Below are 24519 nucleotides of genomic sequence, written 5' to 3' on the forward strand. Positions count from 1 at the left end.
TGGTTATTATACTCATAGTGGATTTTATCGAAATTTAATACACAGCAGGGCAGAACAAGGTGAAACTGATAGGAGCAGTTTCCACTCGAACATTTCACAAGAAGATGTAAGATCAAAAGAATCAGATTTCCTAAGTCATGATGATAATTTATCGCAATTTAGTCATGGCGATGTTAGAAATCTAAACCAACATAATAATATTAGAGGAAAGTCAGAAATGGATGAGAAAAGTACGCAGTGCTTGAGGCAGGAAGAAACTTCGACGACTGAAAATCGAGTATTGAAGTCTGTGAAAGACTCACGTAACTGGAACAATACAAGAAGACGATTAATTCAGATGAACGATTGTAAAAATTGCTGTAATTTGTCGCAAACAAGTAGCCAATTGTCCAAAGACGTAGTCAAAAGGGAGCTGGTTTTTAAGAAACCCAGCTGGACGTGCGTGTCTTCTGTGACGAAAAACGATCAAAGGAAATCAAATTTGGAACAGCCTAGTTTGTCCTGTTCAATATTTAATAAAAGTACAAGCTTTATGTCAGAAAAAGTCGAGACCTGGTTCGAACTAAAGAATTCAGATCAGGCTGAGAAAGTGATGCATACTTTTGATGCAGAGCTAGAAGAATTCTTCAAAACTCGAAACAGTCCATCACCTCTTTCTTTTGGAGAAGCAACACAAGATCTGCAGCAGTATAACAGTAATAGCATCGGTTGTGAATGCGACAAGCAATCAAGGAGTATAATTTTAAACGTCGCTTACAACGGAGGCATTGTCAGTTCCTCGCCAGCATTTCGAAGGTTTTTAGTAAATTTGGCTAAAGACAGACTTTCTGAATCGTATTAATGAACATAAAGATTCAATATTTTGACTTCTTCAAAGTATCTAATTACTGTCAATTTTGATATTACATTTACGTTCTACTTTTGAAAACATGTTCACATTTGTAAAGCTTATTTAATGTCAATCACACCGCTATCGAATTTACGATTGCAATGAAAAAAATTAATCCCATTTTTATATTTTTGACCTTTTTTATTTTATAAAATATCAATTCAACTAAATGTGTCGCAGTTTCATCGTAAAATATCTTATGATAGAATTATTCATGTTAAATCACTGGGTTTGCATAAGTGATAATACAAAATAATGTACAAGTAGGTATTATCGTTATGTATAAGAATATTTTACAATCAGTCGGAGTTCTAAAAATGCCATTCAACTTTTATATAGAACTAGTAAGTGCAGCTCGCGTACGTCTAACACTTCCAGTTTTACAATTGTTGACATTGCTAGCAAATCTCAAAGAGTTGAGGGTTTCATTGAAGCACTCATCTAACGGGGAAATATTCAATAACATTAATGTTTTTGAGTTTCCACCAAGCGAGGGCATCAATAGATGAGTTAATTTAGAGTTTCGATATGGCACATGATCTTGTTTTTTTAACAACGCTAAAATTACATTTCCCAAATTAGCTAGGGACTTGTTGATGTTTTTGGTTTCAGTCGTTCTTGCAATTTCATCATTTCGTAATCTTTCTGAACCAGCCAAATCAACCAAGTTCAATGTACCGGTACAAACCTCGTTCCTCACTTTGTGAGTTCCGATGAGTCGTATTCTTGCCACCGAGTGTGACCGTGAAGATCTAATGAAATGGCACAAATTAATAATTTTTTAAAACAAAACATGCAATCATTTATGTGCAACTTTTAAATTCAATAACTTAAATGTGCCTACTGAATAAAAATTACGATATAGTAATGTAGAACAAGTATAGATGCTGACCTTTCATTGGAATGTGTAGCCGCTACTGCACGGTTCTTTTGTGCTAATCTCAAGCAGTCTTCTAATTCTGCAGGACTATTTACTTTTACAATTCGGAGATTAGTTACATAAATATCTGTGCCTTTCGAATCTGTCATGCGGATTTCGTGAGTTTTAGGATGGTCGTCTAATAAGTCTACGATATGTTCATTGTATATCTCCAAGAAGCTAGCTTCTACAACGTATTCCCATCCAAGAACCTCAAATTGTTTCTTTTCCTCGAAGATGTGTTTGACCTGAAAGTAATGTAATAGCGTTTCAATGGGAATTATTTATTGCAATTAATTCAGATTAGAAATACATACTGTTCTCGGTATCATCCCTTCACAATCATCACTTGGGTAGCCTTCCATAGTGTAAGTTTTGCCAGACCCAGTCTGACCATAAGCAAAAACACAAACATTATATCCTTCAAGTGCGGACTGTACTAGCAGCGCGAGCTCCTCAAATACGGTAGCTTGGCTTGTGTTGGGAGGAAATACTTTATCAAATGTAAATTCCTGCCGAGTACCGCGGGGTCGACCACCGCAGGTTGAAGCTTCCGTGATTTCAGATTTACCAATCTCAATGGTACACTCGTCCGTAAATACCATAGAGCACGTTCTAAACAGTAAAATATGAAAAATTAATATGGTTCCTGGTGTAAGAAAGCGTTAAATTAAAGGTAATGGTCCTACAAAATAAAATATCAATTTATTTTTTGTCACTCCAAAATTCAAATCAATATTTTTCACTGTCGTTATAAGTATCACAAGCTAGACCCATTTTTAATATATTGATTCTCATATGTTCAATAAGCAACAAGACTATATCTGTTTCCTATTGAGACCTGTAACATACCCTTTGGTAATTTCCTTTTCGATACGAGGCCGTACTCTGCAGAAGACTCGAATGTTTCCTTTCATTTCTTGAATTGTATTATGCAATTGTCTTCGATCTTTATCCATCAAGTGAACCAAGCTTTGAAGCTCATCATTTTTTTGAGTTAATTTGGCAATAGCATTTTTATGCAATTCGTTCTCAGCTTTGAAGTCATCAAGTTTTTGCGTTGCTTTGAGCAACTCAATTGCTTGGATTTCTGACTTTTCCTGATAAGTCTGTAGGCTTGCTTTTGTAAGTGATAAATCTTCTTTCAAGACTACATGCTCTTTGCCTAGGTCATTAATATCATTCTGCAAATCCGTATTTTTATTCTGTAAGACAGCCACTTCTAGGGTCAATCTTGAACTCTCCAATTCATACTTTTCTGCTTTCAACCTGTCTTTTTCTTCTTGTACTCGTAAACACTCAATTTGAGATTTCAGCTCAATGTTCTGTTGTGCGATCGACTTGTGCTTTTCTTTTACAATACCCAATTCATTGCTAGCTTCCTCTAACCGTCCTTTCAAATCCCATTTAGGTCTTTGCTTGGTTACAGCTTTCGTGACTTCTGAGTTATTAGTTTTATTTGTAGTCGTAACAGTAGTATTTCTCATTACTTTTGACGTCGTGATTGGTTTTGGCGCAGGTTTGATGTTTGGTCTTTTATTTTCACTTGGTTCATTTGTAGTTCCAGGTCTCTTGATGGCAACTTTTGTGGTACCTGTACTTCTTGTGATTACTCCATGTGTTTTTGCTCTGACTAAGACAGGTTTTTGGGGCACTATTATTTCTGCTTTTATTTGCCCTGGAATATTATGCGTGCTTTTGTACTTTTTCGAATTCTGTGTGTCATTCTTAAGATTTTCATCTGATAGTGCTTTTACTAAATTCTTGTTTCTTTGAGAATGACCATTTACACTCTCTTCAGTATTTACATTCACAGTGTTAAGCCCCTTTCTTAACACTACCTTTGGCTTAGGTAATCGTGATTCCATCTACAAACATTCGGATAGGGATATCATTATTTTAAATAAACTTTGCAAATAACTAGTAAAGATGTGTTGATTTGGAAGGAATAGGAAAACTAGCTCAGCATAAAATTACGAATTGAACGATGTGTAACTGTGACTTGAAGCAAATCTCACCAATAATTTTGCTTTAGGTTAAATTTTATTTTTATCAGTAACAAATCAGATTGTCTAATTGAAAACGTGATTTTATAGGCGTCTTCTCTGTCGCATCAAAGCGTTGACTCGTGCTAGAGTTGTTTTTACTGAACGAGTAACGTTTGATTAATTATCGCCGAATCCTTTCTGCTTATTGCGTTATAATTTAAACTAAAATTACACCGACAACTCGCAAGGTATCGATAACATATCCATAACGAACATATCCAAAGTTCACTGCCTCAAATTTATTCAAATACATGACACGAAGTTAACAAACCTTTCTGCATGCGATCCACTAAAAATATTAGGCACCAAATTCACAAGACGCTGCCAATTATTCAGAGTATTATTCTATTCGTGCGAATATCATTCGAAAAGTGCGTGCCAGCAAGAAAGGATGATCACAGTACCTTTGTATGCATACGAAGCTAATATTATCAATTAAAAATTGCAAGAAAACTTAGCGTCGTAGACAGCCTATGATCAAAGATGTCTAACGTGAGTACGGAACGCGAGTACCGGACTTCAAATATCGGTTACGAGATTCAAACTTGTTTTTATATATATACTTATCCTAAATCCCTTTATTGAACCAATGAAAAACGGGCAAGTCTCACCCAGCCTATCAGAAAATTTTCGAATTTTCGATTCGATGCATTTTAAAAATCCAATAAAGAAGCGTATAAAACTACTAAAACTCTGTTATTGAACAATTTTATGACAATTTTCGGAATGCAGTTAGTCAAACATGAATCAGTATTTTTTTCCGCGAAAGTTTCATTCAGATTGATTGAAATAACTGAAAGACTTAAAAATCTCTGGTCATATGTAGCCACAATAAAGAATGTCGCGTCAGTATATCGTATGTAATAAATTTCTGATCGAAGTTATTCAACGAATAAAATAATAAGTTTGAAATCTCACTGATGCATTTTTCATTATTTATTTGATACCGTTGCCGATTAGCGCGATTAGTTAAATCAAGACTTCAGCAGTCACGGATGTTGAATTTCTATTATGGCATACGTCAGGCTCGTATAGCTTTTCATCTAGTCCCCACACTTACCGTTGGAGCCACGTAAAAATTCATCAATTCTAACCTCGAAGTGATGGGAGATTGGAATTGTGAATATTTTCCGATTTAATATTAATAACAGACGTAATAATGGACATGGATGAAGTTGCGAAACTGGAGCATTTGTCTCTTGTTTCAAAAATATGCACAGAATTAGAGAACCATTTAGGCTTAAATGATAAGGATTTGGGTAATACAACGACGCTTAACCTAACCTAATGTCAGAAACAAGCGTTCAGTGCAATGATTAATTCCAGTTTATTTATTTAACGTTTCAGCTGAATTTATTGTTGACCTGGCAGAAAAGAATAACAGTTTGGAGTCGTTCAAAAAAGTTCTCATCGAAAATGGGGCAGAATTCTCGGTAAGTTGGAAAATTGTATTCAAGATACCAGCATTTGATGTTATTTGTTTCATAATTTATTTCTCTTTTATGTACACGTGCTGTTGACCGTTATTTGCCAAATTCAGGACTCCTTCATGGCAAATCTTCTCAGGATTATACAACACATGAAACCGTCGAAACAGTTGAATGAAAAATCTCACGGTTCAAACCACAGACAGGATGACTTGTCGCTAAAGTTCCCCGGCCTGGCTATACCAAACGAGCATAAGAAACTCCAGCCTATCAAAGAGGAGAAGGATGAAGATGTGGTTAATGACACCATGGCTGCGCTAGAAGCCCTCGCTCCTTCAGGTTCAAAAACTCAACCCAATTCAAAAAAAGACCAAGAAGGACCTGTAGTTGAACCCCCTAATGACAAAAAAGACAAAGATAGAGATAGGAGAAAAAACAGATCGATAGATCGCAAGCGGGACAGATCAACATCACGTAATCATAGAGATAGAAAACACAGATCACGATCACGTGATCGGTCTAGATCTAGAGACAGAAATCGGAATCGAAGACGTCATGGATCAAGAGATCGAAAGAGGTCTAGATCAAGAGACGCACGTTCAAGATCCAGAAACAGACGTTCCAGATCACGTGATCGCAAGAACTATAAACGCAACAAACGGCATGAAACTGACCGCTCAAGATCACGTTCTGTAGAAGAACTTGCAGTTGATCCCGAAGTCGGAAAAATTTATACTGGAAAAGTTGCAAATATTGTTCAGTTTGGGTGTTTTGTGCAACTAGAAGGTTTAAAGCGCAGATGGGAGGGTTTGGTTCATATTTCACAACTTCGGCGTGAAGGTCGTGTTGCCAGTGCCAGTGACATTGTTTCAAGAGGCCAAAAAGTTTTGGTCAAAGTACTGAGTGTAGCTGCTCAAAAGGTGAGGAACATTTCTCACTATGCAAATCTAGAATGCATGTTCCAAGGGGAACAGTAAAGTTTAATGGCATGATATAAAAACCATATTCAAAGTGCTGTTACCATACATTGATGAATCCTGCAGCAGTCTGTTTGCACTAGGATGTACAAATTTTAGGAATGAAAAAACGGTTTAATCAATTCGTTTATCAGGTTTCTCTAAGCATGAAAGATGTTGACCAAGAGACTGGACGGGACTTGAATCCAGTTGTGAGCATTTCCAAGGCAGACGAGGATGAAAAACATTTACGAAATCCTGACAGACCAACATCTTTGCTAGAACTGCAAGGACATTTAGATGAGGACGAAACATATTCCAGGAAACGTGTGCAAAGATTATCCTCCCCTGAAAAATGGGAAATAAAACAAATGATGTCAGCAGCTTGTATCGAGAGGTATGCTTCAAATAAATACAACATCATGTTCTAACACTTGATTTATGCAATTATATATTCATTGTTTCATTTTTACTTTTATATGGTAGGAGTGAACTTCCAGAATTCGATATTGAAACTGGAATCTTGCCTCGTGAAGATGATGAAGAAGAAGATGTTGAAATTGAATTGGTAGAAGAGGAACCACCATTTTTACATGGGCATGGTAGAGCTCTTGGTGATTTGAGTCCTGTTCGGATTGTAAAGAATCCTGATGGATCGTTGGCACAGGCTGCTATGATGCAAAGCGCTCTGGCAAAAGAGAGACGAGAACAGAAAATGCTGCAAAGAGAGCAAGAAATGGATTCAATACCTGCAGGACTGAACAAAAATTGGATTGATCCTTTACCTGATGGTAAAACTATAACTTTCAGTGAATTTTAGTTTAAATATTTGCTTTTAGTTCAAAATTACTTACACTAGGCACAAATTATATTTTTTAAACGAAATGGTATTATGACTCGAAAACATATTAATTTGTTTATTTCAGCGGAAAGTCGGACTTTAGCTGCAAACATGCGTGGCATAGGATTACAGACACAAGACCTCCCCGAATGGAAAAAACACGTCATTGGTGGTAAAAAATCGTCATTTGGTAAGAAAACCAACTTAACACTGTTGGAACAGAGACAGAGCTTACCAATTTACAAGCTCAGAGACGAACTGGTGAAAGCAGTAACAGATAATCAAATTCTTATCGTCATTGGCGAAACCGGATCTGGTAAAACAACACAAATTACTCAATATCTTGCGGAAGCTGGTTTCACATCACGAGGTAAAATAGGATGCACGCAGCCGAGAAGAGTAGCGGCAATGTCTGTTGCTAAAAGAGTTGCCGAGGAATTTGGTTGTAGATTAGGACAGGAAGTCGGATATACAATACGTTTTGAAGACTGCACTAGCCCTGAAACCAGCATAAAGTATGTTTGAAGATTTTGTATTTTTCTTACATTTGAAAACTTATTTAAAATGCGAAATTTCACCTCATTTTATTGTAATATAGGTACATGACAGATGGTATGTTACTCCGAGAGTGCCTCATGGACCTTGATTTGAAAATGTATTCTGTTATAATGTTGGACGAGGCACATGAGCGTACTATCCACACAGACGTACTCTTTGGTTTATTGAAACAAGCTGTAGGTCGACGGCCAGATTTGAAGCTCATCGTCACTAGTGCTACTCTCGATGCTGTTAAGTTTTCACAATACTTCTTTGAAGCACCGATATTTACAATTCCTGGGCGGACATTTCCTGTTGAAGTAAGATTAAATCGTCAATAATTTTGAAATAAAAATTACAGTAGCATTGACCAATGTAGTTTTCGATAGATTGAATTAAATTTTTCATTGAGTACTCCAAACTCATCACAAACCTTAAAATGTAATTTGACCATATCTTTATTATCGATTTTTAGGTGATGTACACAAAAGAACCAGAGACAGATTATTTAGATGCTGCTTTAATAACTGTGATGCAGATTCACTTACGCGAACCGCCTGGAGATGTTTTGTTATTTTTAACTGGGCAGGAAGAAATTGATACTGCTTGTGAAATTTTATATGAAAGAATGAAATCTCTCGGCCCAGATGTGCCAGAGTTGATCATTTTACCAGTTTACTCTGCACTACCCTCCGAAATGCAAACAAGAATATTTGAACCTGCCCCACCTGGATCCAGAAAAGTTGTTATAGCGACAAATATTGCGGAAACGAGCCTCACGATCGATGGTATATACTACGTCGTTGATCCGGGTTTTGTTAAGCAAAAAGTGTATAATTCTAAGACTGGAATGGACAGTCTTATTGTCACGCCCATTAGTCAAGCAGCTGCTAAACAGAGAGCTGGCAGAGCTGGGAGGACCGGTCCTGGAAAATGTTATAGATTATACACAGAAAGAGCTTACAGGTAACGAACATCATTTTATTGTAGTTTTAGTGAGTTTTCAATTAAAAATATGGTTTTTCCTTGTAACTGAGAATTGTCTTTCCAACTTTTTTACGTTTTCCTTAGCAAAATATTGAATGTTGACAAAGTTTTGGCAATAGATTGTAACTATCTATTCTGTGTAGGGATGAAATGTTGCCAACACCAGTGCCCGAAATTCAGCGAACGAATTTAGCAACGACAGTTTTACAGTTAAAAACCATGGGAATTAATGATCTCTTACACTTTGACTTCATGGATGCCCCACCTGTTGAATCTTTGATTATGGCATTAGAATCCTTGCACAGCTTGAGTGCTCTTGACAATGAAGGGTTATTGACAAGACTGGGAAGGCGGATGGCTGAATTTCCACTAGAACCGAATTTATCCAAAATGCTAATTATGAGCGTCCACTTGCAATGCTCAGACGAAATTCTTACCATTGTCAGCATGCTTTCAGTACAGAACGTTTTCTACAGGTAAAATCAGTTATTCGGAATATATGTCTATTTTCCGATTCTTCTGATATTATAACTTACGAGTTTGTATAGTCATACGTTCGGAAATTAAATACTTTTTTTCTGATTTCTAGACCAAAAGATAAACAAGCACTTGCAGACCAAAAGAAGGCAAAGTTCAACCAGGCAGAAGGCGATCATTTGACATTATTAGCAGTGTACAATTCCTGGCGAAATAATAAATTCAGTAATGCTTGGTGCTACGAAAATTTCGTACAAATAAGGACTCTGAAAAGAGCTCAAGATGTTCGCAAACAGCTGCTAGGTATAATGGACAGGTAAGTAATAAATATTTTACTTATATTTACAAGCAACTGTTAAAATGTCTGAAAAATTGAGCAAAAAATATTTGCAGTACAATTGCATTGTTTATTACCATTTTCTAGGCACAAATTGGATGTGGTGTCTGCTGCAAAAAATACAGTGAGAGTACAAAAAACTGTATGTTCTGGATTCTTCAGAAACGCGGCGAAAAAAGATCCTCAAGAAGGATACAGAACACTAGTTGATAGCCAAGTTGTTTACATTCATCCAAGTAGCGCGTTATTCAATCGGCAACCTGAATGGGTACATAGTATTGATATTAAATGCTCTTGAACTCATCATTATTGTAAGAAATAGATAGCCAAAAATTGATTTACTGATATTCCAGGTGATTTACCACGAACTTGTCCAAACGACAAAAGAATATATGCGAGAGGTTACGACGATTGATCCGAAGTGGCTGGTCGAATTTGCACCGGCATTTTTCAAATTCAGTGATCCTACGAAATTGAGTAAATTCAAGAAGAATCAACGATTAGAACCATTATACAACAAATACGAAGAACCTAATGCATGGCGTATATCCAGAGTTCGACGGCGTAGAAATTAGACTGAATATTCATATCTTGAAGCTATCAATCATACATATTATGTTCTCATCTTGAAATGTTACCATTGCTGCAATAAACCACAAACGGTTTGTCTCCATTGCTTGGTTAGTATTATATAAAAATTTCTTGGTTGCTATTAACACCATTTGACGAAGCGAAAAACTGCTTCCAACATTATGTCACTGTAATGTAGAACAATTATTTAATTTTTAATGTAAATTTACGACCACGTATTGCAGATGAAGTTAACTTTGTGAGAAACACAACGGATTGGGACATGTTGATTCAAATAATGGGAAGAGTATAAAACTTTCAAGTCATTCTCAATTTTTGTGATAAATTGATGGTATCCAATCAGCCCTGGATAATTTTATGTACAGGACACATAAGAAAATATGTGTCATTAACAGGATAAGATTATACATGGACAAATCAAAATAAATTTACCTATTGTGTATGTGTTGTATAAATATTATACTGTTCAATATTTTTACTTATGATTTAATTGTACATTCTTGCACAAATCAACAATAATCTTGGCCACATAATGGTGTGCCCTGTGAGAGGGATGTCAAATGGTGCGGAAGAAAGTCATCAGAAATACATTAGAAGCACACGAAATAAGCCAAGTACGTAACATTTGAGTCCGTCTTTGCACGCTTTGAAATTAACAATTTACTGCTAGCTATTAGTACTTGCCTAAAATGTGATTGTGACAGACGATGTTACTGACAAAAAAATTGCAACATTAAAAAGTCTCGAATATGAAAGTGAAAAACGTAAACGTTTCTCAGTAACAGAACATCTTATTAAAAACAACTGCACACCAAAGGTAAGAATGAATCAAGTAAGTAACTTTCATTGTAGCATCTGATTGAAGAAACAAAGAATGTATTGAAATCAGTACATTTTTCAAGTTGTCGGACTTCGCCAGACGGATAACAATTTTGATGAGTCGTTGCACTTTAATATACAGCAATTTATAAAGGTGCTGTCTAATGATTTGAACTGTTATTGTAATTTTTAAATTCAGAGACTTGGAGCGATAAAATTGGTGACGAAAGATATGGTAGTGTTACAGTTTATTAAGATTTAAGAAAAGTGAAGACTTTTACAGATACGTCATACCATAAAATGCAACAGCGAGAATACTCATATATTGGAAATACAAAAATTCACAGCACAACACTAAATTGGTGAATAATGTAAAAAAAAAGTTGATAGCTTATTCGCGTTTACATACATTTCGCTAACACTAACACATTAATTATTATGCACGTAATCTATTTTTATTTTCGACATATAAACTTTACGGCTTATTGTTAGATGACTATATTCTTACGCATGAACTTCGTATATCATACCTCCAACTTGGTTAAATATCTAAGTAATTGTCGCAATAATAATTGTTATAACTATAATAATAATAATACTCAAGGACAACAGAATTGTTTGGTTCAAGCATGGGGATTGAATTTTATTGTGACAATCATTGTCAATAATCTCTCAAGTAAAGAAAATAATCTTTGTATACAGCAGAACACTGAAGGGGTTGCATGTTAGGAAATGGTTTAAAAAAAATTTGTGCTGAAAATTGTGACCATGAACTACCAGCACTACTATCCCAATTACTAAATAATGATATCGTAATGGAAAAATCTGGCAATAATATAATTTTGAACCCTAAAAATATTTGTCTGGGCTGTACACTGTGAGATACGTCGTTTAACATCCACATCAGGTTAATTACGTACATCGGTAGAAGAGTTATAGGTCAACGTCATTTTGGCAACTCAGGGTTAAAATTAACTAATCTTCAAACTTGAAACAGTTGAGAGATGATGTTTGTTTACTTTTTTTTCTAGAAGTACTATACACATAGTACATCATTCCTCAAGTGATTGCAGTATAAACGTTACGTTACGTAACGATAGAAGCGACTATATGTGATATAAAATATTCCCCAATTCGTACATTGCCAATTAGGTACAAGTCAGATAATAATTTATATTGGTTCACAGTTTGGTTAATACATGTTCAAGTATTACAGTATCGCTTGTGTCGTTTATCAATGAAATGTAAAGAATAAATATAGTATCAGTCAAATATTGAATGAGCATTTAAAGTGGCATGAGTCGGCTTAAATAAATGCAAGCAAATAAATTGCGATTGGGAACATAAGTATTTCAATCTGTGTTATGTGAACAACAAATGCATAACGCTGCCTACTCAGACATGGAGAAAAACTAATTAAGACATCTTGGGACGCGTCAGATAGCTGCATATAAGTTTAATAGGTTTTTGCATCCTTCCGTTATGTCTGAGGCCTGGTAGAAGAAGGAGACTGTTTACTAGAAATTTAGAAAACACACGAGACAATTAGATACATAAACGGAATTATGTGAAATTTTAATCTTCGCGTATTTTGGAAATACATGAAAGACTTTTGAGTAGATATCGAAGATAGACGATAGAATATAACTCTTTCAAGTAACAAATAGATGTATAATAAGTGAAATGATACATACCTATGACATACATCAGGAACAAATTGTTGACTGTGTTTCCAATCAATGCAAATCCAAGCAGTACAGCTGTTATTACTCCATAGTACTGTGAAGAACAATAAAGATATTATGCTACTTCAAGCATATGTGACTTTGTAGTGTCGAAGTAATTCGTTTTACATACCATGTTGGCATGATTAGTACGTGCCCATAATGCTGTTCTCCATATACTTTGCAACTGAGTTATAGCATGAGATAATCTTTGGCAGATTTCATCTAGTTTACGTTCTTTTTGTCCTGTCCAACTATTTGTGGAGCAAAATGTCGAAATCAATATTGGTCCCAGATAATCGCTCAATGCCATTATTAATAGACCTACAGAAATGACTGTAAGTATGGCAGGCTCCATGAACCACATCAACCTTAAACAAGTTATAAAAAAAAATTGTATTTAAAATTTTTCTTATTCAAGTTTATGTTTTACAATTTAATCACGCTGGTTTAAAAATTGAACTTATTAAATGAAGTTTTCGAATTTTTAGGTTCACGAGTGTACAATGATCCCACACGAAGGTGATGTGAAGTTTGCTCACTTTCGTTTGAACAATTGTAATACTAAAATTCAACCTCTTAATAGCGAGACAATCAGTGGTTTTCTAACTTCTTGCACATTTATATTTAACCGAATTAATTCAACTTCAGGAAGTAAGTGGATTTAAAAACAAGAGATAAATGATATTAACTATTCTGTTAAGTTAAAATAGCCTGCAAAATTTTTTGTGAAAACATCGAAGCAATGATCGGCGATTTGGAAGCAGTTTGACAATGAATAAATTCTTATTGCAGAACAGAAATAAACTGACAGATGAAATTTGCAGATGCAAAGTGCTGACGTAATGAGAAAACATCATTATTCAATTAAACTTGTTCCTACTTACTGAGAGATTTTTAAAATGAACACATTGTTCATATAAGGTTTGTAAGCTTACAGAAAAGTAGAAGTTGTGAGACCAAGAATGAGACCTGGATGCCAGGACTGTTCCCAGAGGAGTATTGAATTCAAGGGTAGAATAACCTCTCGCCAACACTCCATGCGTCGCTTCAGTTGTTTCATTTGTTTGTCCTAAAAACATTTTCATGCATTCACGGTTCGTAACTAGAATTACATACGTGAGGTATACATGGTTCTAGAATTGCTCTTGATTGATTTTTTGTGGAGGCTACCTCACAAAGCATATACGCGCAACAGTACATTAATTATCTGCAGGTACTTTTCGCTTGAAAGAATAAATAAAATCCTACGTATACAAGCATTTCCTTAGAGAGTATCAAAACTGTGATAAACTCACCTTTTCGGCGGCTGGCGTATCTGGCATGTTATTTTACGTTTCTAATATTATTTGCAGGGTTTGAACAGTTCACGAACGTAAATCAAATAACAGGAGTATTTGTGCGGCAAACAAATATGTGTGTGTTGCGTGTGATCCGAACGGAAGTTAACTCTTCATTAATACACCGGAGTCAAAGAAATCTTTACATTCATACAGTAAGTTTTATATTTCGTCACTCAATTTTCCTGTAATTTCTCTAATAATTTAGACGTTTCATATGAGTTTTCACTTTTTTTCAATTCGTCAACCTATAATCGCTCTACAGACCTACCCTCGCTTTTGAAACATACCGATGTAGTACGTACAATGTAATTGGTTGATTTTAACAGACCCAACCAATGGCGTAACGGTATATATTGTTTATTAACAAGTATGAATTGATTACGGGTAATATACTTCGAATAGCGATCAAGTTTTCTATTTTCATCAATATACTTACGTCGCCGAGTTGTTTAATGATTAATATCCTAGAAATCAAGTATAAAAAGGGGTTAAGCGAATAATTGATTCAATATGTATTATTTATTTATTACACGTCTTATTCTTATTTCTAATTATCCTCGTAAGGAGCATGTGCGTCTACGCAGGATCCCGGGTTAATTAAGGGCCGTTTGCGGTAGTGTTGCGGCAGTTCCGCCCATTGCTTGGATATAACCGTTGACTTAAATTATTTCAGTTAACGATGTAACGGATGTGGATATACGGGTTACCTGCTGAGAAATGGCTGCGATGCAGTATATCTGTATATTATCACGTCGCTCAAAGGTGGCGGCAGGTCTGCAGAAGTCTGTAATTGGATGGAATCCGTGTAGCGATTATATACACGACGGCAATACATGTTACCGGGCACTGGATTGGTCGAGAATTCAAAATGTTGGTTATTGCAGGCGATGCCGTACTGATGGTGCTGATGTTGTGACGTTAGACGTTTCATTCTGGTAATACTGGTTAATTGCTGGTGTCCCGAGGTTCCACTTGCGAATTTCCGTAAAAATTTTACTGATATGGCTACGATGAGTTCGGTGAGTACCAACAGAAAATTAATTTCCAACCGAGTAGCCAAATTAAATATGTTGGAAACGACTTGATTGTTTACATTTCGTTACTACTGCCCAGATCCGAGATCAGGTGGAATGGCTTTTTTTAATTACAATTTCTGTCGAACTCTCGGCATTCGTTTCAGATATCAAACGTTGAGAATCTTTCACCACAAATAATACGCCGTGTAGTCAAGGAGATGAGCGATCTTTCCACTCAACCTCCAGAAGGGATCAGAGTCATTGTAAATGAAGAAGATGTTACAGACATTCAGGCTGTCATTGAGGGGCCAGGTGAGTTGGATTTTACTCACAATCTCGAATATTTTTAACCTAATTCCCAATAACATTGACCTCAATCCTTACGGTAAATGATACGTGAGAAATTTTTCGTTGTTCTGTTCATTACGGTAGATTTTGTGGTTTTGGCGTAACATGGTCCTCTGTCTCTACCTTTCTACACTGCTTTCACCTTAACTGTATCTTTATGTAAGTGGCAATGTCTAATAGGTACACAGCTTCGTATGATTATAAATGAAAAGATTATTAGATTTCCATAATTGATTAGTATTATTGAGAAATTTTTTTTCGATATACCAATACTTCAGAAACATTCACCTAAATGCATCCATAGGTATACATGAATCGAAGTGTTTTACAGGTACATACTTCGTTTTTCACATGTTATAATAGTTTTATAACATACATTCTGCAGAGCAGAAATTTAGTCGAACATCAAATTACCATTCCCTTTTGTAACAGTTTCGTTAGAATAATATATTATTTGTGACATATTGAAATTAACGGTTGGAACTCAAAGAATGTGGTCTAATATGTACTTGTCGAGTAAATATTACACATATTCATATTTTTGTATTACAGCCGGTACTCCTTATGCTGGTGGTTTCTTCAGAGTAAAACTTGCTTTGGGAAAAGATTTTCCACAGGGACCGCCGAAAGCATTTTTTTTAACAAAAATTTTTCATCCCAATGTCGCTAAAAATGGAGAAATATGCGTTAACACTTTGAAGAAGGATTGGAAATCAGATCTCGGAATACAGCACATATTGCTGGTATGAAAGTACACAATATATGTAATTTTAGAATAATTTTGAATGTCTTCTCTAGTGATTCTGAGGAAAATTTATCATATTAACAAATATCTCAAGATCTATGTCTCGAAATATGTCTCAGACTGCAAATTTCAAACTGAAAAAAAGTACACTGTAATCAGAAATGTGTACTAACTTTTAACTCAAGAATACCATTTTACATCATATGTTCTAGTAGTGATAAATGGATCAATCATTGACTTCTTTATAGATTTAGTGAGATCAAGTTTAATTTTATATACAAAATTGATAATTATGTTTTGTTGTACTTACGAAAGGTTTTGTTTCCAAAAATGTTTGCATCATGAATTTGTGCAATATTGCACACTCAATATAATGAGCAAACTATCGTACTTTTGAGGTCACGATAAATTGTTGAAGATTGTGACTCCATAGCATTACACACTAACAAAATAGAGTCTTACTTAGCAGTGAGTCAAAACTTGACCCAACACGTAAATTTGGATGGGTTCATTTTCAGACAGTAAAATGTCTACTGATAGTCCCCAATGCTGAATCAGCTTTGAATGAAGAGGCAGGTAAATTACTTTTAGAAAGATATGATGATTATTCGGAACGAGCTAAAATGATGACCGAAATCCATGCACAGGTAAGTTATCTTCACTGTTTCAGCCAGTATTGTTTTAGCATCAGTGTAAAAGTCATTGCAATATTAATCTCGAAATTGAGGATTTACCAAAATTAGAATTTGTTATCGAATCAGTTGATCAACCTCCCTTACTGGCATCATTTTATCTTTAAAATAGATGTATTGTATTGTTTCAAATATAAGTCTTCCTTGAATGTAAGTTAGCTCTTGATTTTAAGATTTTATTTCATTAATTTTTCTTTGAATATGCCTGTAAAGTCAATCAATTTTTTTCCATTTCCAGCATCAAAAACTTTGATTTTATTTCACAAGAATATGGAAAAAATAATCTAAAATTTCTAAAACAAAATAGCGTCGGTTCCATGATGCATTGTGAAGGGATAAGTTAATCTTCAAATCGACTTTAAAGATAGCATGTAGTCATTATTTACAAAACTATTTTCATACTTAACAAAAACCAAATTAAGTCACTTTTGTATTATTAAACACATCAGTGATCTATATAATTCATGAATTTTTCCAAAACAGGGTGGTGGAAAAGGAGCCAAGGCTGGTCTCGAAAGTTCCGCTTCCACCAACGCGGGTGGCCCTCTACCCAAAAAGCACGCCGGAGATAAAAAACTTGCTGCGGAAAAGAAAAAAATCTTAAAAGATAAAAAAAGAACACTCAAACGGTTATGAAAGAATAGTAATAATAATTGCACCCCCCGTTTTTGATCATTTAAAACTCTGGCGTGGATAAGATGTCTTATACATTGTACACAGTAACTTCATATTATTAAAAATTTATTACATAGAGATGACTGACCTTGTTATTAAGTAATTAGAAAGAATTTAAATATCCATAAGAGATAAAATGAAAATATAAACTCTGGCTGAGAGTCTAAGTGAGGAAATGCTAAACTTCTGTTCAATTGTACGACATAATTATCTACAAGTGCAAAAATAATTTAGGCAATACCATCTGGTCGTTCATACATGTACGATCTTTGGGCTAAGAAATATTTTTACATACAATATGTACAGAATCTAACATAGTATGATATGATGTTCTAGATTATTTAAATTAGATATAAGCTTGTATCTTCAGAATCTTACCTATTACATATTATCACGTGATTCCAAAGTTTATGTTACACATATACATGTGCATTGTCATTGAACAGATCAGTCCTCTATTAGGCAATTTTGTATACAAAATTATGTACCCTTTTTTTCGTTTTTCTATCAATCGCAAAAATTTATTATTGTGTATATCATATAACTGTTAAATTTATTTCATTCTTAAAAGAGAAAACTCTATTGAAGCGTAGTAATTAATCATGTGATTTGTAATAAAAATGTCTTTATGAAAAAATTATGATTTTCTAAAAAGTGAAGCAAGTAATCTAAAAAAGATTGGAATCGTTTTGAGGAATATATTTGTACGCAAGTATTGAGATGGAAAAATTTGATGAAAAATTAATATTTTCGATAGGTAAAGTGTTGGTCAAGAAGTTCTCCATAGTTCCAAGATAGATTGATGCATTTCTTGATCAAACTCAGTGAAATCAATACGGATTGTTTGTGCTTGAAATTATTTGCTTGAATGAAGCCACTGTGTGTAAAAGCGATTTCAATGTCACAAGTAGATTTTGTGAAAATATATAACATAGCTTGGTAATTCTAATTGTGCTTCAAAATTTGAACAATGGAATAAAATGTGCTTGAATCGTTAGCATAATTTATATCGTAATACTTCTGTTCCAAATACACGTCAGTTAAGTAGCACCAACGCAATTTTTTATACAGATATTCACAATGCACCAAAATTGACGGAAAAACACCAATGACGTGTTTAGCTTTCTTGACAAAAAAATTGTTCATCGACAGATGCATTTGTCACTTATAAATTCAGGATTAGCTATTACTCCTTGTAATGCTACACGGTATGAGACGGGGATGATGTTGAATAAACAACGAGGCATGAGTTGTATTTTTTTTTTCTATTTATTTAAATCGACTTTAGAGTCTTTCGTTGATCAGTCTTGCATTATGAGAGTCAAAGGAGTGTATTGGAGATACACGTCGACACCCAGTAATATCAGGCCATTATTGAGAAAGAAATTAGTTACTGATGACCTGACTGAATTATATGTTCACAGCCTTAACACATCGCAGCTCAATTATTTGCGGTGGTTTTTTTCCCTCATATTTTTTTCTTCTCAAAATCTTGCATATGTCATTATTTGATAACGACAATAGTTCACTATGGTGAAAAAAACTCATCATCTTGGATACAATTACAAATGATTACAAGCATTTTAAACGTTATAATGTTGTGTGTATTGTATAATATCGTTATCAACACTGTTAAGACGTTTCTATAACAATTACCCACTTTATTGTAAATGTGCTACACTTAAAATCTGCGTAATTTGATTATTATTAAAGAGGATGATGATAATAGGAACGCCACTTACATAAGGCTAAAGTTATTTTTACAGTGTTGCCTTCAACTTATACTTATTAAGGGCTATAAGCACATGACGTACTTTGATAAATAACAACTTTTGAAGGAGAATTTGAGTGTATTTTTCAGTTTATGATCACACACGCACGGTATTACATACAAAATTCATACAGCCTTTATATTATGTCACAACTTTGTATTCTTTCCCATGTCTGATGGACATTTTTTTTACCTCGGATGCCAAAAATCACGGTACGATTTTACTCTGCAGCTTTTTCATATTGCATTTGAGTTGTTATTAGGTATCTAAACTCTATGAGTAGTAGAACGTCAAACATAATTAAAAAATACTCATTCCGAGACAATCAAAAAAAAATCTTTTTCTTTACTCTCACGTATTAATTTCATGATTATTAACTTATTTGGAAATAAGAGATTGTTACGTTCTTCAATTAATAAAAGAACCGTTAAATGAGAAAGAAGATATATGTAGTAGAATTTTATGCTATCTTATGTTACTTCACTTCCTTAACGTATGCTTCTAATTCTGCATCCAACTCTTCTGCAGTTGGAGTTTTGGCTGGCGTCCGTCCACCTCCTCTAGTTCCACCACGTCGACCACCGGTTCCACGACCTAATGAAAACAAACATCCATCCAATTAGACGTAATAAACTCGCAAGTGGGTAAGTATTAATGATATAAAAAATATTCGCTACACTAACATTACGGGCTCTTCTGGGAAACTTAAATTCTAATACATCAACTATTTTGAGATAATTGGTAGACGAGTAACAAGTAAACAGTAAAGTACCTCGGTTGGAACTAGCTCCACGAGCTCCTCTGAAGCGCGGTTGGGCTCTTTGTACGAAGCTACCACCACTGAGTCTACTTCCTCGGATAGATGAGGTTACTGGAAGTTCTGAAGTTGCTACTTGAATATTCATCTCTCGACCTGTTGACCGAATAGTCAGTATTAAGTAGTTATTTTGCGTAGCATGGGCGTGAACTGAGTGTTGTTCGGTAAGACAGATGTTATCAGCACAGACGATTCGATGGTCGTCGACATACCGAAAGTATGACGTGCCACAAACGTTAGATGGACCGAGTAGCAATTTACACTCGAGCTCCATACGATATTTTTTACAGTGCAACATGAAAATTTTTTATACTGCAGTTCTGAAGTCAGCAGTGTAAAGTACCATTCTACAGTTTGAAAACAGTCCTCAAAATGCGAATTTTTCATGCATGTGTCATAAAAACTGTATTAATACTTTACTACAAAGAATTTATCCTCCACTATTACTTTTGCATTAATGAAAATCGCACAATATTTTGACTGTATAGTAATTGAACTTGAAATATTAAGAGGAAAAAAAAAACTTACCATCAAGAGGCACGCCATTGTACTGTTTCATTGCTTTAATGGCATCTGCTCTTCTTTCAAATATAACATCTGCTGAGCCAAGCGATCGACCAGATCTGTCATAGTGTACAGCAGCTGATTTCAATGGGCCAAACTCACTGAATAATTCCTAGTTGTCATTTAAGATGAAAAAAAATTCAATTAATTATTAAAGTACTGTCAAAAAATTTCGTTTACATGTTTTCAACTAGAGATCTACTTAAAAGTTATTTGAATTTTCAGAAAACTTGAACTCCCAAATTAAGTATTAGAATTAGGTTTTAATGAATATCACCATCTATAAAATTAGAGACATGTTCTTGATAAGAAACTAAAAGTTGTTGAATAGACTGGAAAATATTAGATATACATTGCATTAATATTTTACCTGAATATCTGAATCGGACACCCCAAAATCTAAATTTGAAACAAGTAGTTTGGTTGTGCCTGTACCACCAACTGCACCTCGTCCAACTTTCTTCACTCCATCAAACATGTCATGTTTCCAAGCACTGTTCACATCTCCCTAAAATTAACACACAATCCAATCTTATTATGATGAACGAGAGGTTCAATAGTCTTAAATTAAACAAAGTTCGAATATATTCAATTCATTCTAAATAGACCTTCACGAGACTTGTGTGTTTCTGTGTGTTATCAGGTAAAACAGAACAAGTTCATACATATAATTTAACAGTTGAACATACATACTTATTGAAGCTTATGAATATCATTTACTTTACTTGTTCTTTACAATTACTCGTATATTTTTTAACACAAAAAACAGAAAACTATGTAATCGTGATGTTTATTCAACTGGGTGAAAACATTCCGACTGACAAATTCATCGTAGTAGCATTTATCAACTCATCTTGTGGAATTCTTTTTGATGTAAACAAAAATATATTGTGGATAATAGTGGTATCTTAAAAGAGAAACAAAAAAATTAAAAGAAGTTTAGAAGTACACAAGTGAACGAGGTCAAACTACAACCATCTGTAAAATAACTGGTTAAAGTAAACTATTTGCATTTTAAACATATATAATAGATTGTTCATGTTTGACTGTGAATGAATATTTGTAGAATTTTACAAAAAAAAAAAACCATTACTGTATGCTTCTTTTTAGACTACCCAAAAACAAATGGGAAACCAATATAGACACTGCAGTATCAAGATTATTTTATTCGTATTATTCACAAACGATCGAATTATGCCAATGAAGTAATACAAGAAAATTACACCGTGGGAGAACTATCAAAAAGTGAAACGCATTTTCTAGCTGAAAAGGTCAAACGTGAAAATTTTATTGATACCACGTTTAATCAGGCGCGCTCATTAAAATGGCGCAATTTAGAATTTTTTGGTGTTGGGAGTGTAGCGTTCCTGCATTTTGCAGTTCCTAATTTTGTTTTTAATAACGTAATTGTAATTTTGGAAGCGATGAATGAAGTACGGAAAAGTGAAATTCAAAAAAGAAATAAAACAAATTGACGTGATATAATATCCGCAATAAGAACACAACCGCATGTGTGCAGTTCCGAAATTAGCGGTCATATATGCATCGATACACACAGGCGAATGATGCCCGATGAGTGTTTGTAGAAAAAAGCAACTTCGTCTCGGATATAAATTTATGAAAAACTTGGGATATCTGGAATGATCTGAGTATGAGCATGGAAAATTAATAATTACCCGGGTGTATGGAACGGCTGAGCGGCCAATTCCTCCTCGGCTTCGGCCGCGCATCACTCCACCGCCGGCTCGCGACGCACCTCGGATACCACGTCTCGGCGAAGCTGTTCCGCGTCCACGACGTCCGCTGCCCCGGGTTCTTCCACCTTTGTTCTGCTTGATAATGTCATCCAGACTCATTTCTATTTTGTCTACCATCTTCATTTGTACGTAATAAATTCTTTGCTTTAACAGTGGACTCGTACGCACAAAACCAACCTCACCCCGTTATGTCAAAGATGGCGATCAAGACCGCGAAGAGTGTCGAAAACTACTACGAGCTTTTACGAGCGACGCGTCTACACAACTGCAGGGACGTTCGTAAACTGATCAACCGTAGACGTCCGCCCGGCCTTTTACCAGATTGGTTAGCTTTCTAACTCTGCCGCTAGAGGGCCAGGTATGCCCCCCCACTCCTCTATAAATATTTTTCGTAAAATAAAAATATAATAATGTGTTTTAGTTCCGAATAACACTATCAAAATTTGCGGAATTTTTCATTTGCGTTAACTGAAGGTATATAAATACTGATAGCCTTGTGGGAATTTTTGTAATCGAAAATGAACGAGATTAATTTATCGTCAAGTAACGCCATCTGCGCTCTTCCCTGCATGCGCAACTGAAGCCGGCAAGCTGTCGGTACGTAAAGGCGACAAAAACCGAATGACTCACCGCGTGTACCCAAATAATGCAGAATTAAATGTTATTTTCCTATGGAATGACGAACAGGAACAGACTGAAATCCTTATATGACCCCGTAAGGACGCCGTATACTTTTCAACTATGCAAATTCATTTTAGCCAAATTCAGCAATTTTAATCCAACTCCATCAGATAGACAAAAATAATGTTATCTAAATAGATGCATGCACCATAAACATACACCTGGTTAACTGTTAACAGCGTTAAAAACCTTTTCTTGATACAAACGATAGGACAAATAGTCGAAAAAATTAATCAAAGGATGAAGATGTATAGTTATTCCTATATGCTGTACCTTATGTAATTTATGTAGATATGTTTAATACATAACTCATACTCAGCGCCGAATTTACCTATAGGGCCGATAGATTCGGACCTAGAACGGCATTTTTTAGGGGGCGGCAGAAATTGGGTCTGTAAATGCATTTTTGGAACGAAGTTCCTTAACACGGCTTGCGGGTTGGAGTTTCACTGCTCTAAAAAGTATCGCAAGTGATGAGACCGAGCAGTTTGCAGTCATTATTGCAAACTTATGAGGTTTGATTTTGAAAAGGTTCAACCTTGTGAATTTGAAGTTGCAGAGCGTAAATATTGATATTGGAACCGTCGTGGAATTATATCATTCGCTTACTGATTTCGCCCGAAGTATTAGAGATAACTTCGACCACTTTGAAGAGATGGTAAAGGCTACATCGACTGTTCAAGAATATGAAACGGAGAATAAGCGGATTAAGAAAAGAAAACTCAGAATAGATGAAAGCCCAAGTACTGAAAGTGGGCGAGATGACTTTCGGATAAATACATTTAACGTAATAGATGATAGTCTCAGTGCAGAATTGTAATGGCGCAGTTGGTATATGCAGAGCTTCATGAAAAATTCAGTTTTCTAGAACGGCTGAAGATATTATAAATTAAGGAAATAAGAGAATCTGCAGAAAAATTACTGGTAGCATTCAACGAGGATTTAGAAGATGGTATAGTGGAAGAATGTTTACACCTTCGCTTGCCCGACAACTGAAAAAGAATAGAAACGGAACGATTAGCACAATTATGGATCCCGTTTCTTTAGGTTGCCGAATTAAGCATGTTTTATTCCAATGCGGAAATCGTTCCAAAAATAACGGATTCTGGCCTCCGTACAAAAGTAATCCAATACGGCTGGGGTATACTATAAAACTATGGCTTTGTGTACACGAGACAGACATCATAGACAAGGCAAGTACAATGGACGCTAGATATAATACGTTATATGGCTCTGCCGCAGGGCCCGATGATCGGAAAATTGTCCGAAATGGCTAATTGGCAATCACGAGAGCCCTACACGGTGGGTGGTGACACACTGCAGCGCAGCGGGAGATGGGCCCAGCTGAAAAGTCGGCACCAGAAAGCTCAAGGTTTTACTATCATAAAAAATAATTGACCTTCCCCGAAGAACGTTTAATTTGTGTATGTTTCCGGTCACGTAAAGAGACTCCCCGCCGCGCAGTGCTCTTGATTTCGACACCAGCAGGGGTGCGATTAGCAGCTAGCCATTTCGGATAATTATTTCCCCTTCGGCCCTGCGGCAGAGCCATAAACC

General features: G+C 35.3%; 5 protein-coding genes across 6 annotated transcripts; 2 read left to right on the top strand and 3 right to left on the bottom strand.

Moving 5' to 3' along the window:
* Positions 1-1007: 1007 nt before the first annotated feature.
* LOC107216613 (carboxy-terminal kinesin 2) lies at positions 1008-4379 on the bottom strand. Its single transcript, XM_015653855.2, has 5 exons — positions 4128-4379; positions 2661-3676; positions 2126-2423; positions 1782-2056; positions 1008-1641 (listed from the first exon to the last, which is right to left on the bottom strand). The coding sequence occupies exons 2-5, from the start codon at positions 3674-3676 to the stop codon at positions 1221-1223; spliced, it is 2010 nt and encodes a 669-aa protein (XP_015509341.1). The 5' UTR covers positions 4128-4379; the 3' UTR covers positions 1008-1220.
* A 529-nt stretch (positions 4380-4908) lies between these two features.
* Positions 4909-10464, top strand: LOC107216600 (ATP-dependent RNA helicase DHX8). Of its 2 annotated transcripts, XR_001525544.2 has the most exons (13): positions 4909-5115; positions 5204-5289; positions 5397-6203; positions 6395-6636; positions 6726-7030; positions 7166-7595; positions 7679-7937; positions 8093-8583; positions 8748-9080; positions 9194-9397; positions 9506-9686; positions 9772-10098; positions 10234-10464. XR_001525544.2 is itself a non-coding variant. In XM_015653841.2 (12 exons), the coding sequence occupies exons 1-12, from the start codon at positions 5016-5018 to the stop codon at positions 9991-9993; spliced, it is 3660 nt and encodes a 1219-aa protein (XP_015509327.1). In that variant the 5' UTR covers positions 4909-5015; the 3' UTR covers positions 9994-10464. The 2 variants fall into 2 exon arrangements, 1 of the variants encoding a protein (XP_015509327.1); XM_015653841.2 differs by having other exon boundaries at positions 9772-10464.
* A 595-nt stretch (positions 10465-11059) lies between these two features.
* Positions 11060-14134, bottom strand: LOC107216576 (ADP-ribosylation factor-like protein 6-interacting protein 1). The gene is made up of 5 exons (XM_015653815.2): positions 13851-14134; positions 13491-13624; positions 12686-12923; positions 12523-12607; positions 11060-12345 (listed from the first exon to the last, which is right to left on the bottom strand). Exons 1-5 carry the CDS (start codon positions 13875-13877, stop codon positions 12245-12247), a joined length of 585 nt encoding a protein of 194 aa, XP_015509301.1. The 5' UTR covers positions 13878-14134; the 3' UTR covers positions 11060-12244.
* Positions 14135-14713: 579 nt separating this feature from the next.
* Positions 14714-19463, top strand: LOC107216578 (ubiquitin-conjugating enzyme E2 S). The gene is made up of 5 exons (XM_015653817.2): positions 14714-14914; positions 15076-15223; positions 15812-16002; positions 16523-16651; positions 17180-19463. The coding sequence occupies exons 1-5, from the start codon at positions 14897-14899 to the stop codon at positions 17330-17332; spliced, it is 639 nt and encodes a 212-aa protein (XP_015509303.1). The 5' UTR covers positions 14714-14896; the 3' UTR covers positions 17333-19463.
* LOC107216607 (THO complex subunit 4) lies at positions 19202-22570 on the bottom strand. Its single transcript, XM_015653849.2, has 5 exons — positions 22201-22570; positions 20895-21032; positions 20489-20636; positions 19916-20056; positions 19202-19737 (listed from the first exon to the last, which is right to left on the bottom strand). Exons 1-5 carry the CDS (start codon positions 22402-22404, stop codon positions 19619-19621), a joined length of 750 nt encoding a protein of 249 aa, XP_015509335.1. The 5' UTR covers positions 22405-22570; the 3' UTR covers positions 19202-19618.
* Between the last annotated feature and the right edge of the window lie 1949 nt (positions 22571-24519).

Source organism: Neodiprion lecontei, chromosome 2 (genome assembly GCF_021901455.1).
Source record: "Neodiprion lecontei isolate iyNeoLeco1 chromosome 2, iyNeoLeco1.1, whole genome shotgun sequence".
Taxonomy (NCBI): Eukaryota; Metazoa; Arthropoda; class Insecta; order Hymenoptera; family Diprionidae; genus Neodiprion; species Neodiprion lecontei.